This window comes from Miniopterus natalensis, chromosome 20 (genome assembly GCF_054644295.1).
Source record: "Miniopterus natalensis isolate mMinNat1 chromosome 20, mMinNat1.hap1, whole genome shotgun sequence".
Lineage (NCBI taxonomy): Eukaryota > Metazoa > Chordata > Mammalia > Chiroptera > Miniopteridae > Miniopterus > Miniopterus natalensis.
Genome location: NC_142100.1, coordinates 25,426,310 through 25,442,736, shown reverse-complemented (window position 1 = coordinate 25,442,736; position 16,427 = coordinate 25,426,310). Strand labels below are relative to the sequence as shown.

General features: G+C 53.8%; 1 protein-coding gene across 1 annotated transcript; it reads left to right on the top strand.

Moving 5' to 3' along the window:
• Positions 1–7,198: 7,198 nt before the first annotated feature.
• HPD (4-hydroxyphenylpyruvate dioxygenase) lies at positions 7,199–14,393 on the top strand. Its single transcript, XM_016219028.2, has 13 exons — positions 7,199–7,219; positions 8,132–8,194; positions 8,544–8,648; positions 9,063–9,105; positions 9,277–9,359; positions 10,220–10,309; positions 11,404–11,507; positions 11,880–11,957; positions 12,306–12,468; positions 12,568–12,639; positions 13,065–13,187; positions 14,077–14,193; positions 14,283–14,393. The coding sequence occupies exons 3-13, from the start codon at positions 8,568–8,570 to the stop codon at positions 14,391–14,393; spliced, it is 1,065 nt and encodes a 354-aa protein (XP_016074514.1). The 5' UTR covers positions 7,199–7,219; positions 8,132–8,194; positions 8,544–8,567.
• Positions 14,394–16,427: the final 2,034 nt, after the last annotated feature.

Below are 16,427 nucleotides of genomic sequence, written 5' to 3'. Positions count from 1 at the left end.
AGTAGCGGAGGAATGGTCCCCCCGCACCCCACCGCGCGGGCCCGGGCCCCCCGCAAGTTGATCGCTCCCTAGATGACGCATTTTCTGTCCTCATTTATTCAACTCGCATTGACTGAGCGCCTACTGTGTGTCTGTGCGGGGGCACTGTGCGTGCGTAGGGCTCCAATCCAGCTCCCCGCATCTACACCGCGCTGGGGGGTTTACAAACCGCATTCATATTCCTATCTCTCATTTTTTTAAACAAACCCTACAAGCTTGGGTTCAGATCCAGGGCTCTTGCCACTTAGTGCCATGTAGTGACCCTGGGTAAATTACTTACTCTGAGCCTCAGTTTTCCCATCTGTATATTGGCTCCATATCTGCCTCATAGAGCTGACATTTGCCAACAAAGATTTATGGAACACCTCCTGTGTGCCATGCACTGTCCTAGGTGCTGGAGGCGTAGAATTGAGGGCTGGGTGGGCCCTGGCTGGTGTGGCTGGGTTGATTGGAAGTTGTCCTGTGTACCAAAGGGTTGCGGGTTGGATCCCCCATTGGCACAGGCTGGAGTTGCAGGCCAGGTCCCCGGCAGGGGCCGTGCAGGAGGCAGCCATCCATGGGTAGCTCTCACATCGCCCTTCCTCTCTCTCTCTAAAAGATCAATTTTAAAAATCTTTAAAAAAAAAAAAGAAAAAGAATTGAGTGCTGGGCTCTGTGCCTGATGTGCCGGACACTCTTTTAAGTGCCTTCCATGTAAACCTCCTGAAACCAGGATTATTCCTGTCCTCACTTCAACAGCGGAGAAAACCGTCTCAATAACCGACTCGCCCAAGGAGCCACGCTGGCAGCCCAAATGTCAAGCCAGCTTCAAGCCAAACGATGAAACTCAGTATCGCAACACATGCCCCCTAACGTTTTCACGGGAAATGACCCATCATCGCTTAGGTAGCATTCAAACATGTTTACCCCGAATTCAACCATGGCAAACAAACACGGGAACCCTAACAGAGGAACATTCTTCAGAACTGGCCTGGACGCTTCCGAAAGGTCAGCGTTGTGAAACAGGCCCCTGCGCTGGAAGGCCGCGGAGGGCCACAGTGAAACGCTCCCGGTTCCCCTCCAGAGAAATAAAGGAGAGCTATAAAGGACGCTCTTGGGACAGCTGGGGAAATCTGAATATTGATATTAGATTATAGTGTATCGAGGTTAACCTCCCTCAGTAAGGCAATGGTATTACGATCCTTTAAGAGAATCTCCTAGTCATAGGGGATGAATGCTGAAGTATTTAGAGGTGCAGTGTCATGATTTCTCCAACAGATTTGCAGGGGGTCAGGACAAACAGCTATAATGATGAGAGAGTCATTGATCGAGCCCACAGCCCGGGCCTGTGCCCTGACCGGGAATCGAACCCCGATCGCCTGGATCCCAGGTCGACGCTCAACCGCTGAGCCACGCCCGGCTGGGCCCTTTTTAATTTCTTTAAATTATGTGTATTTTCTCTTTTTTCCCCTAACTTAACTTGTATTAATTCTGTTATGAAGAATAAATAAAACACCTCCGTGAGCTGGTGAAACAGGTGCATTCCGCTTGTGAAAATTCAGAGCCGTGTCCATTTGGCACTTCTTCATGTATATTAATCTTCCATGGAAATACTACTTCCCAACTTCAAAATATACACAAAATCGTGAAGAACATTTTGGAACCACTACAACTTTTTAAAATTGACATGAGATTCATGCAACATAAAATAAACCGTTTTTTCAAGTGAACAATTCAGGGGCGTTTAGTTTATTTAGAATGCTGTGCAATCACCGCCTCTGTCTAGTTCCGAAGCTTTTCATCGCCTCAAAGGGAACCGGTGCCCGCTGAACACTCCCTCGCCCAGCCCCTGGCCACCACCAATCCACATTTTGTCTCCACGGATTTCCTTATCCTACTTGAATTTCATATAAATAGACGCTAAAACAGCCTAATTTTTCGGTCAATAGATCTCACAAAAATTCAAATTTCCAGCTTCTTTTGATCAAAATCTGACCCAACTAGGCCCATGTCCCCACAGGCAGCCACTGGCTGAAGCTGAGTAACCCTTGCCCTTATTGACAAATCGGGAATTGAAGCTCCACGATCCCAGCTGGCTCTCTCTCTTCTATGTCACTCTCCTGGCTCCCAGAGCATTTGGGATCCAAGTCCCTAGACAACGGCCTCTCGGACCGTTTTCATTTGTTAAAATCCTCAGGGTCTCCAGAGGCCTGAGACACACCAGAAACAAATGAAAAACTTAGGGAATAAGGGAGAATGAATCTCAGCTCCACCACTGAACAGTCTGAACCACTTAGCTTCTCTGAGCTTCAGTTTCCTGAACTGTAAAATGGGCGCAGTAATAATGCCTCCCTCCTAGGGTTATGGTAAATGCAAAGCGCTGGGCACAGTCACTCCTATTCCTATAGACGACACTCTGTTACTGTAACTCTTCCTAATATTCAGAGATGGGGGAAAGAGGTTCAGAGAGGTTAAGCAATAGATTGAAGGCAACTCAGCAAACAGGAGGCCCAAGCCAGTTCCCCTGTTCCCCTGTGAAGAGTGAAAGTCGCTGCTCTGCGGTGAAGGGTGGGACATGTTTGAAAGCTTGGGGACTTTGGATGGTGAGGACATGGGTCCGTTCTGGAAGGGAACCAATGATTGACCTTGACTAACTCCATCCCCGACTTATGCAAGTGATAAAGGTACTGACGTGATGGTAGTTTGGCCTGAGAGGAAAGGAAAAAAAACCCTTTGATGTGCCCTGGGCCTTGATGTCATAGCAGCCGCTCGGCCTGCGCACCGCGTGGGGGCCTCCCGCCCCCAAGCCCAGGCAGCCAGAGAGTGGAGCGGCTCCTGCTGGCGCGGACGGGCCTGCTGTTGACTCTTTGGGAAGCCTGAGAACCGCTTTGTCTGTTTTTTTAAAACACTAGCATTACCTAAAATGAAATTATCCTAAAGATTAAATTAAAAAGAAACTAAAAATTAAATAATATGAACTTACAACTAAATGAACTGTATTATTTTAATGCATCTTAATGTTACCGACGCGCTTGTGTCTCTCATCGGTGTTGCACACGCTGTTCTCAAACCCAGGTTCAGTGACCCCACACTGGGAGCTCGAACTTGGCTATAGGGAGTATTTACACCATAGAATTCATGCTACAAACCAAGGCTTCATTTGTTTTATTGTTTGTCTAGGCAGGGGGTGGACAGACTACTCACCACCTGTTTTTGTAAATAAAGTTTTATTGGCACACAGACACACTGATTCATTTGCATACAACAGCAGGGCGGAAAAGTTAGTTGCATTAGAAGCCGCATGGGCCTCAAAGCCTGAATTATTTACTATCTTGAGCCACAGAAAGTGCTTGCCAGGACCCATTCTAAAGTTTTTATTTTTATTTTATTTTTTTAAAATATATCTTCATTGATTTCAGAGAAAGGAAAGGAGAGGGAGAGGGAGAGAGAAACATCAATGATGAGAGAGTCATTGATCGGCTGCCTCCTGCACGCCCCCAACTGGGGATCGAGCCCATAAGCCGGGCCTGTGCCCTGACCTGGAATCGAACCCCAATCGCCTGGATCCTAGGTCGATGCTCAACCACTGAGCCACACCCGGCCGGGCTAAAGTTTTTATTTTTTAAGCAGGCAGGTAAACTAGCTTCCGCAGCTGATGGGGATCAAGCCTGCAACCAAGGTGTGTGCCCTTGGCAGGGATTGAACCCGGGACGCTTGAGTCCACGGGCCAATGCTTAACCACTGAGCCAAATTAGCCAGGGCTGGCTCAGCATCCTCTAACCAGAGCCTCAGTTTCCTCACCTGTAAACTGGGAGAAACACTAGTTAGTTGAGAGGATAACACAGTGCTGGGCAGTGTTATGCCAGGGCAGGAGAGGCGGCGCTGTCCACCCCGAGTAATAAGGAACTGTGACAAAAGGGGTTGTCCGGAAGCAGAGGCTGAGACAGAGCTTGGGGTGCAAGACGTTTTAGGGATCCACGCTGATGAAAGGAAGGGGGGAGGGAAGCCAGACGGGAGAGAGAGGCGCCATCGCCTCTCTGACCGCCCAGCCTGAGGCCTGTTGATACAGCCGCCTGTCGCCCCACAGCTCCGGCACCTGGGCTCTGTGCCCTGGCAGATAAAGTTCAGCTTCACCCGGCTGGCCCTGCCCTGCTGCAGGCGCCCTGATAGCAAATGGGCACCCGGGCCAGCCCTCATCCCGTCAGGTCCTAGCTGGCACCTCAGGCCTCGGGGGCAGGGCTGTGGGGCCTGGCAGGGGACAGGGACATTCTATTCTCAGGCCTGTGCCTCGGGAACCCCCTTAGTTCTGTTTGGGTGTCTGTCGGTACAGATTCTAGGAAGGAGGGCCCAGGGCTGTTTGACTGTGTTTAGGTCCAATTTTCAGAGGTAACAAAAGTCCCTTGGTTTCTTTATGGTTCCCAAATATAGTAATGAGTCAGTACCCAGTACTCAGCAAGGTCTTCAGAGAGGAGCTCAGGGCCAGGGACAGCCCAAGCAACGCTTCTGCCATCTTCCAGCGAGGCTGGGCCCATGGAGCCAATTCCCCTGCTGCCACCCCGAGTCAGGGGTTCCCAAGGCCACCCCCGGGTGGGATGGTGTGTTAGGAGAACTCACGACTAAGATATATTACAGCAGCCTGGCCAGCGTGGCTCAGCGGTTGAACATTGACCTAGGATCCTGAAGATCACAATTCAGTTCCCGGTCAGGGCACATGCCCGGGTTGCAGGCTCAGTCCTCAGCAGGGGGTGTGCAGGAGGCAGCGGGTCAATGATTCTCTCATCATTGATGCTTATATCTCTCTCCATTCCTCTCTCTGAAATCAATAGAGATAGATAGATGATTAGATAGATATAGATAGATAGATGATAGATAGATAGATAGATGATAGATAGATAGATAGATAGATAGATAGATAGATAGATAGATAGATAGATAGATAGATAGATAGATATAGATGATAGATAGATGATAGATAAATAGATAGATAGAGATAGATAGATATAGATGATAGATAGATAGATAGATAGATAGATAGATAGATAGATAATAGATAGAGATAGATAGATGATAGATGATGATAGATAGATGATGATAGATAGATGATAGATAGATAGATAGATAGATAGATAGATAGATAGACAGACAGATAGATAGATAGATAGAACAGCAAAAAAACCCACAGCAAAACTGGCCCAGGGAACAGGTGCACAGGGCGATGTCCAGAGGAAACCAGGGGCCAGCTACCGAGGCCCTTCTCCCAGTGGGGTCGCCCAGGATGCACAGAATTCCTCCAGCAAGGGGCTGGGAAATGCTGTCTACCAGATTCTCGAGCCTGAGACTTCAGAGTTTTCACTGGATGCCTGTCTATAGGCACCCACCTCCTAGCATGTACCCAAATCCCAGCCTCTTACAAGGGAAGCAGTAGCTCAGCATGAAGCACGTGGCTCGTGCAGACAGTCTAGGCCCAGGGAGGCACAGGCCTCCTGAAACCCAAGTCCCGCCAGGCCCTCTGCCTTTTGGCCTGTGAGCTCTGCTCTGGGCTCCTTCTGCTGGGTTTCTCAGTTGGAAACCTAAACCCAGGGGGGCAGGGTGAGGTGGACGCTGAGGGCGGTCTGGTGAGATATCCCAGGAGGGGCAGAGTAAGGAGGAGGGACCTCCTCGCCTGCCTCCAGATCTGCCCAGAAAACAAAGGAAGGGAGATATCTGGACTGGTGGGATGAGATCCAACATCAGAAACACACGGGCTGGACTTTGGATCTCTGTTCTTCCCGGGTGCACAACCTGTGGGGGAGTAGCCCCGGGCACTTTCTTGCTATTTGTCAGTTTTTCTCATCTGGGAAATCAAAACATTGAGCCAAATGATCCTTGAGGACATTACTAGTCACGATGATCTGTGGTTATTGTGTGTTTTTTAAGGCTGATGTAGGACATTTTGGGAGCCAAAATGCAAGAGAGAAGGGGGTCATAGTACCGCCGTGGGCCCACGTGGTCAGTGTCAGGACTGGAAAAAGAGTTTCCAGGCAACAAGGATAACTGACAAAGTCAGTTCCCTGACAGCTCAGCCACAGAGCTCTGGGGACTGGGACTGTCCTGGAGCCCTCAGGTAAATGCCATGTCCAGGCAACAGTCACCACGCCATCTTTCAGGAAACTGAGACCTGAGGACTCAGGTGAAACGGTGCCCGGAGAGCCTGGCCTTCCTGCTTCCAGAGTCGTCAACTCTATCAATCCACCACCCTGGAGATGCCGAGAACCTGGGCCAGGGGCAGAGCCATAAACTCTGTCCCCAAACTCAGGCTATGGCAACACCAAGCCCCACTCCATTCTCCACACAGACCCCAAAGAAACATAATTAATCATAACCAACATCAACAAAGGCCTTACTGTGCACCAGGTTCCACTGCAGAAGACTTAAGCTTTATTTATCTCATTTCATCCCCACCACACTGTTATGGCTCATATTTCAAAGATGGGGAGGCTGAGGCTCAGAGGGGTGGGTGACTTTCCCCAGTCACATAGCATGTAGCAGCCCCAGGATTTGAACCCCACACCCGTGCCCCTAACCACGATGGAATACAATGGAATGCAACCTTCTTACCCCAAATTGAACCACACGCTTGCCCTGCAAACGGGGCTTCAAGACCAGTCCCTAATCCCCCCTCAAATTCTCCCTGAAAATGAGAATTTGGGAGCCACTGCTGCAATCCAGGTGGCCTTGGCTTCTGAGCTTTGAATTCTGGAGGGCAGAGATCACAGTCCGAGCCTGTGCTCCTAGAAAGAATGTGCCTTTGGCTTCTTGCTCTGGCCACTGCCTAGTGGACCTGAGCCAGTTACTCCCCCTCTCTGGACCCGGTTGAGTTGCCTCGTCCAGTGAGGCCACAGCTGGATCAGAGGCACCCAGGCCTAGGAGCTTCCAGGGTTGGGACCAGCTCCCACCCCCAGGAGGGCCAGGAGGCCAGAGGCGGGACCTACTGGGTGTTAAATACTTCTGCCCTGAGCTCCTCCCGGCCTCTTGTCCCAGTCTTCACGGCAGGAAGCGTGACCAAGATCAGCCATGGTAAGTGCCCGCCTAGGGCCATGGCAGCCTCCCTAGGGTGGTCCCATCTGCAGGGAGACGTCCAGGAACACCGGGTGGCTGACTTTCCAAGGCTTACTGTCCTTTTTTTCCTTCTTAGACGAGTTACAGCAACAAAGGAGAGAAGGTAAGCAGGATGGGACGTGTGGGTCCCGGCCCCGGGGGGACTGGGTGTCAGCAAAAGTCACAAGAGGAATAAGGCCCTGGCCAGTGTAGCGTGGTGGTGACCGCGTCGGCCTGCGCACCAAAGGGTAGATTCCCGGTCAAGGGCAGGCACCTGGGTTGCAGGTTCAATGCCTGGCCCAGGTAGGGGCACGTGCAGGAGGCTGTCAATCGATGTGTTTCTCTCACATCGATGTTTCTCTGTCTCTCTGCTCTCTCTCTCTCCCTGACTCCCACTCTTTAAAAATCAATGGAGCCTGACCAGGCTTGGCTCAGCGGTTGATCATTGACCTAGGATCCAGGAGATCAAGGTTCGATTCCCGGTCAGGGCACGTGCCCGGGTTGCGGGCTCGATCCCCAGTTGGGGGCCTGCAGGAGGCAGCCGGTCAATGACTCTCATCATTGATGTTTCTATCTCTCTCTCCCTTCCTCTCTCTGGAATCAATAAAGACATATTAAAAATCAATGAAAAAATATCCTTGGATGAAAATTAACAAAAAAAAGAGGACTAGTACAGTGGGTTTGTAATGCCTAATGTACTTAAGGTCACCTCTGGCCCCCAGACTTCGCTGGACTCAACCTCGCCCTCCTAGGAAAAATGCTTATCTCCTTAAATTCCTGCCAATCTCTTAATCCTGTCTGGAAGTTCTTTCTAAAGTCCAACTGAAATCCGTGTTGCTGTAGCATCAGGCTGTTTCCCTCTGGGAAACCTGGCCAGGCCTCCTGAGGGGGCTTCCCCAGCCTGGCCCCCCAGGAGCTCAAGCTCTACATGAGAAATCTGTTTTGCAGCTAAGCAAGGCTGTGGGGGGCAAGGAGGGGGAGAGACAAGGGAGGTGGCCCACGTCCAGGGACTCAGCCTCACCCCCTCTCTCCTCAGCCCGAGAGAGGCCGATTCCTCCACTTCCACTCCGTGACCTTCTGGGTTGGCAACGCCAAGCAGGTAGAGGCCAGGGCGAGGGCCGGGATGGGCAGAGGGCGGGCAAGAGGGCCTCGTGGACCAGGCAGGGTCCAGCCGAGTCTGCGATTGGCCCCCGGGAGGGGAGGATCGGGCCAGTGTTGGGACGGGCCCAGGAAGGACAGACACTCTGGGTCCTATTTGCACAATCAGGGCTGGACCCCAGCGGGAATCTTATCTGGCGTCAGGAGGGGTCAGAGTGCAGCCTTTCTCCCCCGGAGGGACTCTGACCTGGGGCGATGGGGCAGACAAGCTGAGGGGCACTGGGAGGTCTCACGGGGCCCCCCCAGGCTGGCCCCTCGGCCCTCACGAACCAGTCGCCACTCTGATCCAGGCCGCGTCCTTCTACTGCAGCAGGATGGGTTTTAAACCGCTAGCCTACAAGGGCCTGGAGACGGGTTCCAGGGAGGTGGTCAGCCACGTGGTCAAACAAGGACAGGTGAGTCCCCACCCAGGACTGCCACTCGCCCAGGACGCCTGTCCCCCTCTTCCTGCTGGTCTCTGAGCCCCTGACTCTGGAGCTGCAGTTGGGTGAGGCAGACCAGTAGGCCCTTTCTGACCCGGGCCCCTGGTGCTGGCCTCACAGATGTTCAGGAACAGCTGGCAGAGGCCTCAGTGTCCCTGGCCCGAGACCTGGCTCAGCAGCTGTCTCAGGCCCCAGGGGTGGCTGGCACGCGAGAAGCACCAATCCCTCAGGGCCAGGGGAGACACTAAGGCAGAGCAGGGACTGCAACCCAGCGCCAGGGATCCTGCCGGGGCTGGGAGGGCTAATCCCTTTGTCCCCACCAGGGTGCCAGGGAGGAGGGGGTGGGGACACACCTGCCCACACCCCCCCTTCTCCTCCGTGTCTTAGATCGTGTTTGTTTTCTCCTCGGCTCTCAACCCCTGGAACAAAGGTGAGGGGGCCCGGAGGGGTTTGAGGTGCCAGGGGGTGGAGACTTGATCTTGTGGGTGGGCTCAGGGACACTGGGGCAGATCGGGGTTCAGGGGAGAGAGCCCAGCAGGCCGGGAGTACAGGTGAGGGGGCCATGACTCCAGTGCCACCCCCACCGCTCTGCTGAGCACAGAGATGGGCGATCACCTGGTGAAACACGGCGACGGAGTGAAGGACATCGCGTTCGAGGTGGAAGACTGTGACTACATTGTGCAGGTGAGGCCAGACCTGGGCTGGCGCCGAGACGCGGTGACAAGGCCCAGCCCGCCCTCTGTCCGCCACGGGGACCCCCATCAGTCGGGGCTGGAGGGAACACCTGTTGAGTTCGTGACCCCTGCCCCAACTGTGTGTCCTCTCTCTGGGCCTCAGTTTCCACAGCTATAAAATGGGCATAACCACAGCACCTACTCACTGAGCTCTCACAGGGAGGCAGTGATTTCTCATCACCATTTCTTGAGCACGACTCTGGACCTCACTGTACTCGGGAGGCCACTGAGAGGTCCAGAGCATTAGATTCCAGGGGCAAGCTGCCTGGGCCTGAGTCTCATCAGCTGTGTGACCTTGGGCAAATGGCTTAACTTTTCTGTGCCTTGGTTTCCTCGCCTATAAAATGGAGACAATCACAGCACCTTTCGTATAATGTTGCCTCGCCGGCGACAAGCAGAGACATGCAGTAAGACACACATACATGAATTATGCGTGTAAGGCACTTGGCAGAGAGTCTGACACATAGTAGGTGCTCAGTTAATGCCTGCTCATAGTCTTCTTATGGAACCACTCTTTTTACAAATGGGGAAACTGAGGACTGGAGACGGGGAAGGGCCACAGAGTGAGTTAGAAGAGGCAGGACAGACCCCCACCCCCACTGGGTTTGTCTCCCATAAACTCAACTCTGGGCCTCAGTTTCCCAATCTGTCAAATGAGCATGAGGCGTGGGTATCAGGGGCAATAGCAGAAGCTGGCTGGGGTGCCTGCCTGGGCCTGGACCACACACAGCACAGGAGATCCAGCAGGAGCAGGCGGCAAGGGCTCCCCGGGTCCAGCCCTTACCACCTCCCCACCCATCTCCCCTGCAGAGAGCCCGGGAGCGGGGCGCCAAAATCATCCGGGAGCCCTGGGTGGAGCAAGATAAGTTTGGGAAGGTGAAGTTCGCTGTGCTGCAGACGGTGAGTAAACTTCGGTGCCCCCACCCTCCTGCACGTAGTATCCACTGAGATGTCGGGGCCTCCCTCCCCCAAGACTCCTTATGTCAGCCCCCCCCCCCCGCCCCAGGTTCCAAACCACAGACTTCTCCCTCGAGGCTGATCACCTGTAAGGCCTGGCCATGGTGGGGAGGCTGATGAGAGCTACCTGCCACCCCCCACCCCACCCCGGGGCTTCCCTTCCTCCCCAGGGGGGTGACATCATGGGGATGTGGGCTTCAGGCAGGGACTTTGAAGAAAGTAGAGGGAGCGGGTCTGGGGAAGCCCCACCACCCGCCCACTAGCTGTGTGACTTTGGGCAAGTCACTTCACCTCTCTGTGCCTACATTTAAATGAGCAGGGACTGGGGCTGGACCCCCTGTGTGATCTGAGGCGCACTGCTTAACTTTTACGTGCCTCAGTTTCTTCAGCTGTAACCCTCCTGGGGTTAAAGGTCGAATGAGATCACTACAAGCGTGCCGGGCATAGTAGACACTCAGGCAAAGGTTGCCAAGTGTGTTTCGCACCTGTGTGATAGTCATGCAGAGACAACCACAAGTCCTACCTTCTCAAGGTTAAATACGACTTAAAAATGGCTAAAATTAAAAAAAAATTAAAAAAAAAAAGGCTAAGATTGAGCCCTGCTGGTGTGGCTCAGCGGTTGAGCGTTGACCCCTGAACCTGGAGATCACGGTTCGATTCCCGGTCAGGGCACAGGCCCGGGTTGCGGGCTCGATCTTCAGTAGGGGACGTGCAGGAGGCAGACGATCGATGATTCTGTCTTATCATTGATGTTTCTGTCTCTCTCTCCCTCTCCCTTCTTCTCTCTAAAATCAATAAAAACATATTTAAAAAAAAAAAAAGATTGAAAGAGCCCTTCGGTACAGTTTGATCCAAACTAGAACCTCTGGCCCTGTGCGGCGGACAAACTAGACGGTCAAAGAAATGCCCAAATGACAGATTGCAATTCATTTCAGAAAGGGGAAGGGACTTGCCCAAGGTCACCCAGCGAGTTAGGGTCAGTCCTGGGTTCGGGGGATGGGAGCTCGGGGCCCAGCCAGGCTGTTTTCCGCCTGTAGTATGGGGACACGACACACACCCTGGTGGAGAAGATGAACTACACCGGCTTCTTCTTGCCTGGATTCGAGCCCACGGCAAAAGTGGACCCTGCGCTGTCCAAGCTGTGAGTGCTCCTTGGGGGGGGGGAGGGCAGTGCTCCTCTCCTCTGGGCTGCTCTGCAGGGGTGAAGCTTTGCGAGTCTGCTGGGGGAGCTCCTGAGGGTCCCCAGGTGGCTTGGAGAGGCGGCACAGAGGCTAAGAACATAGGCCCTGGGACCAGACTGCTGGGTCCAAACCCCAGCTCTGTTACTTCGCGGCTACTTAACCTTGGCCAGGTGCTTTGTTTCTCCGCACCTAAGTCTCTTCATCTGTGAAATGGGTCTAGTCGGGGCTACTTAACAATGAGCTATTATTGTTATTGCTATTGAGGGGCCAGTGGGAAGGGGGATCGATTTAGGGAGTAACTCTCTCACCCCTTAACCGAATCCCTCTCCCAGGCCCCAAAGCAACCTCGAGGTCATCGACCACATCGTGGGAAACCAGCCTGATCAGGAGATGCTGTCTGCCTCGGAATGGTGAGTCCCTGGCCCAGGCCCTCCCGGCAAAGGCTCACCACCCAGTTCTTCTTGTCCCGGGGCGCCACAGTGGGAAACAGGGCACCAGGGGGTAGGAAGTCAGCTTGAGGCCCCCCATTCACCTGTTCCCTATAAAATTGTCCCCATGGAGACCAGAGGATTTAAGGTCCAAAGCGACCCACAGGTGGGGGCTGGGAGGAAGACTGTCACCACCCAAACAGCACCCTTGTGCAAATCAGAAGCAAGTTCAGTTCGCCTTTGGAGCCTGCTCAGGAGACAATTCTGGAAGGTGGAAGAGGGGCCCGGGGCCCGTCCCAGCGCCAACGTGCCCTCCCGGCCACCCCACAGGTACCTGAACAACCTGCAGTTCCACCGCTTCTGGTCCGTGGATGACACGCAGGTGCACACGGAGTATAGCTCCCTGCGCTCCATCGTGGTGGCCAATTACGAGGAATCCATCAAGATGCCCATCAACGAGCCCGCGCCAGGCAGGAAGAAGTCGCAGATCCAGGTGGGGCCGTCCTGGGCAAGAAGGAAGCAGGGGGAGGCTTGAGGGCTCTCGCGGTGACCGGGCCAACGACGGGGGTGTGTCCTTGCTGCCTTCCCGCAGGAATACGTGGACTATAACGGGGGCGCTGGGGTCCAGCACATCGCTCTCAAGACCCAAGACATCATCACAGCGGTTAGAAGCCCATCCCTGGCCCTGACTCGCCTTCCACTCAGCTCCAGAGCCAACCTCTGCAAAATGGGAGGGGGGTGGCACTCTGGTTATGACGTTGAGAATAGATACTTAGTCTCTCAGTGCCTCAGTTTCACCCAGCTATGCAATGGGGATAATATCATCCCAACGCCTCAGAAGGTCACTACAAGGACATAACAAGGCAACACATAGAAAGAGCTTGAGACAGGCAGTTTGGGGGAGCATCCCATAAATGTTACTGATGGCCCACGAGGCCCCGAGGAGGCAGGGGATGAGCTCACAGCACACCTCAGCAGTTTGGGGGAGCTAGGATAGGGACCCTGCCTCCTCCTGGCCCAGCACCCCCACCTGGCTAGGGGTGCTGAGCATGGAGAGAGGAGGCCGACCGTGACCCTGCTCTCAAACAGATTCGCCACTTGCGAGAGAGAGGCATGGAATTCCTGGATGTTCCATCCACGTACTACAAGCAACTTCGAGAGAAGCTCAAGTTGGCCAAGATCCGGGTGAAGGAGAGCATCGATACCCTGGAGGTGAGGCTACAGCAGGCTCCTCGGTCAGCTGGCAGAGTGCGCGGAGTTCCAACCTGCTGCACACATTTTGTCCAAAGGCCTCCCCTGCAGCAGGCACCGGGACTCAGAGGGGAAACAGACCAGTATGTGATCTTTTGTGCCTGGCTTCTTTCACTCAGCGTCATGTTTGCAAGGTTCATCCACGCTGTGGCATGTATCAACGGTCCGTCCCTTTTTAGGGCTGAGTAATATTCCATTTTGCTGATCCATGTATTAGCTGATGACTCTTTGGGTTGTTTCTACTTTTTGGCTGCTATGAGTAATGCTGCTATGGTCATTTGTGTACAAGTTCCAATTTCCACTGGAGAGTTTTAAGCAGGGAATGGCATGATCTGATTTTTATTTTATTTTAATATGTCTGTATTCATTTCAGAGAGAGGAAGGGAGAGGGAGAGATAGAAGCGTCAGTGATGAGTCATTGACCAGCTGCCTCCTGCACGCCCCCTGCTGGGGACCGGGCCTGAATCCCCCGCATGTGCCCTGACTGGGAATCCAACCCAGATCTCCTGGATCCTAGGTTGATGCTCAACCGCTGAGCCACGCCGGCGGGGCAGCGTGACCTGATTTTTATAAGATCCCTCTGTGTCTGTGGGGAAGATGGATTGTAAAGAGGCAAGAGCAGAAAAGCAGGGAGACCTCTGTGGAGGCTACTAGGGTGATGCAGGTGTATGGTGATAGGACAGTTTGGGGATCTGTTTTGAGCTGCCTGGAACTGCTGGAGAAACAGGTCTTCCCTTGGCCCAGGGGGCGCAGGAGCCCCTTCCTATGGACTTTCTAAGGATCCCACGGTGCCAGGCTAGAGGGGCGGGTCGGCCTTCCCCTAACGCAGCCCCCCTTGTCTCCCACCTAGGAGCTGAAAATCCTGGTGGACTACGACGAGAAAGGCTACCTCCTGCAGATCTTCACCAAGCCCATGCAGGACCGGCCCACGCTCTTCCTGGAGGTCATTCAGCGCCACAACCACCAGGTGGGTGCCACCTGCCCCAGCGTGCAGGTGGGTAACCTGGTTGGCCCTCTTGGACGCGCCAACCACTCATCTCCTCTCTCCTGCTGCAGGGTTTTGGAGCCGGCAACTTCAACGCCCTGTTCAAGGCTTTCGAGGAGGAGCAGAACTTGCGGGGCAACCTCACAGACATGGAGACCAACGGAGTGGTGCGGGGCATGTAGGCCCCGCGAGCCCCGCCCCGCGGGCCGAGGCCCCGCCCACCCGAGGGCACGATGGCCACGCCCCCTAGTTCTGGAACACGCCCACCTCACAGGCGCTGAACAGCAAGCCCTTCTTATTGGCCATTCCCTTTAGGCCCCGCCCACCAGCCGACCCGGGACCCCGCCCCAAGGTCCCGCCCACCCCTGACCACGCCCTCGCCTGCGGTCGTCGGGAATAAAGCGGACCAGGGTCCCACGCGGTGTCTGGTGTCTGTGCGGGCCTGGAGCAGTGACGCCGCCTGGCCGCCAGGGGGCGGCAGGTCCGCGTTACGGGTGGGGAGCGCGTTAGGGGTGCAAGCGCTGCGCTAACAGGACCCCGCCCGCCAGGGGGAGCTCGGGAACCGAGGGGGGCAGAGGGCTTGCACTCGGGAGGGGAACACAGACGGCATCGCAGTATCGCTACGTGGAGTGGCTTTAAATGCTATTAAAATAAAGCAGGTGGCGAGACTGTGCGGAGATGAAGCTGGGAGGGGAGACTAATTTCCATCGAGGGAAGGCCCCTCTGGGGAGGTGACATTTGAGAGCCAGCGTGGGAAAATCTGGAAAAACAGCTTCCCAGGGAGAGGAAAGAGCAAGAGTAAAGAGGCCTTAAGGTGGGACTGCGCTTGGCAGCATCCCGTCTGGTGGCTTTGTGGTCTCTACAGATGAGCCGCCCCCAACTTTGCTGCCCTGAGCCCAAACTTCTGGACATAGAGAGGGGATGGTGTTAGCAAAGGGGCTTTGGGGGAGCATCTTTGCTCTGCCACCGTGGGACATGGTTTCTGGTCTGAGAGGTAGAGTGGGTAGGAGGGATCTGAGCCCCCCAGCCAGGCCGTCACCAAGTGCCCCCTTCCCTCAGCGCAGCTCCAGTCCCCACAGCCTTGCTAATTCATACTCAAGTGAGAATGACCCTTGTAAGTGACACAGGTGGGAGAGGATCTACCAGCCCTAAAACCCTTGGAAGGAAATTTTTTCTTCAAAACCAGATGTTCTGCTTCTGATGTTTAACAATCCTCCCTGAGGATGACTCAGCTCAGAACTGGGAGCAGGTGGATCTCAATGCAAGACAGAAAAAAAAATCCAAGTTGATATAATGGGAGAATTGGGGGATTTTTTTTTTTTCAGGTAATAGAAGATAGGGCTTCTGGGGTCATGAACTTGAAAAGGACATGAGCGAGAACCCAGACAACAATGAACCGCAGACCCCAGGCCCCGGCTGGTGGTTAAAAATACCCTCCCTCTATTTTCCCAAGGCTTATGCAAAAAAGGAAATTCTATAACTGGGGAAATTGTCAACTGGTGGCTCATGCGCCAAATCTGGCTCATGGATGTATTTTGTCTGCGTGGTTTTAAACAAATTTCAGCCAGCGTTTCCAAAAGTTGGGGTATTTCACATACAAGTCCTAGGACTCTGGTTCTACTTGGAACCACCAGGTGATTCTGGGCTTGCCTCCCTACCCAGCAACACTCAGCTGGTGCCAAGCGGTCGATGCCTCTTGATTTTATTTTATTATTATTTTAAATAGGTTTTTATTGATTTCAGAGAGAGGAAGGGAGAGGGAGAGAAACATCAATGATAAGAATCATTGATAGGATGCCTCCTGCACGCCCCCTACTGGGGATTGAGAGCCCTTAACCCTGGATGTGCCCTGACTGGGAATCATTGAACCATGACCTCCTGGTTCACAGGCGGACGCTCAACCACTGAGCCACGCCGGCCAGGTATTGGTGCCTCTTTAGATGGGGCCTGGACAAAGGAGACCCACATTAACTGAGCCCAGACTAGGGATCCAGACTACCTGGGTTCTCACCCCATACCAGCCCCTTGTTTGCTGTGACCTTTACTTGACCTCTCAGTGCCTCGATTTTCCTCATCTGTTAAGTGGGGTTTAAATGCTTGCCTCCAAGCGCTGCTGTGAGTTTAAGATCAAAGGTGTTTAAAACTGGCCGGCACAGCGTCAGCACTACATTTGCTCTTATTTTTGGAGAGGGGCCTGAGAGGGGCTTTGCCCAAGT

Coding starts and splice junctions, on each gene's coding strand:
- HPD (XM_016219028.2), top strand. CDS start 8,568: ATGGGTTTTAAACCGCTAGCCTACAAGGGCCTGGAGACGGGTTCCAGG. Junction 8,649..9,062: donor ACGTGGTCAAACAAGGACAG/GTGAGTCCCCAC, acceptor TCCGTGTCTTAG/ATCGTGTTTGTTTTCTCCTC. Junction 11,508..11,879: donor GACCCTGCGCTGTCCAAGCT/GTGAGTGCTCCT, acceptor TCCCTCTCCCAG/GCCCCAAAGCAACCTCGAGG.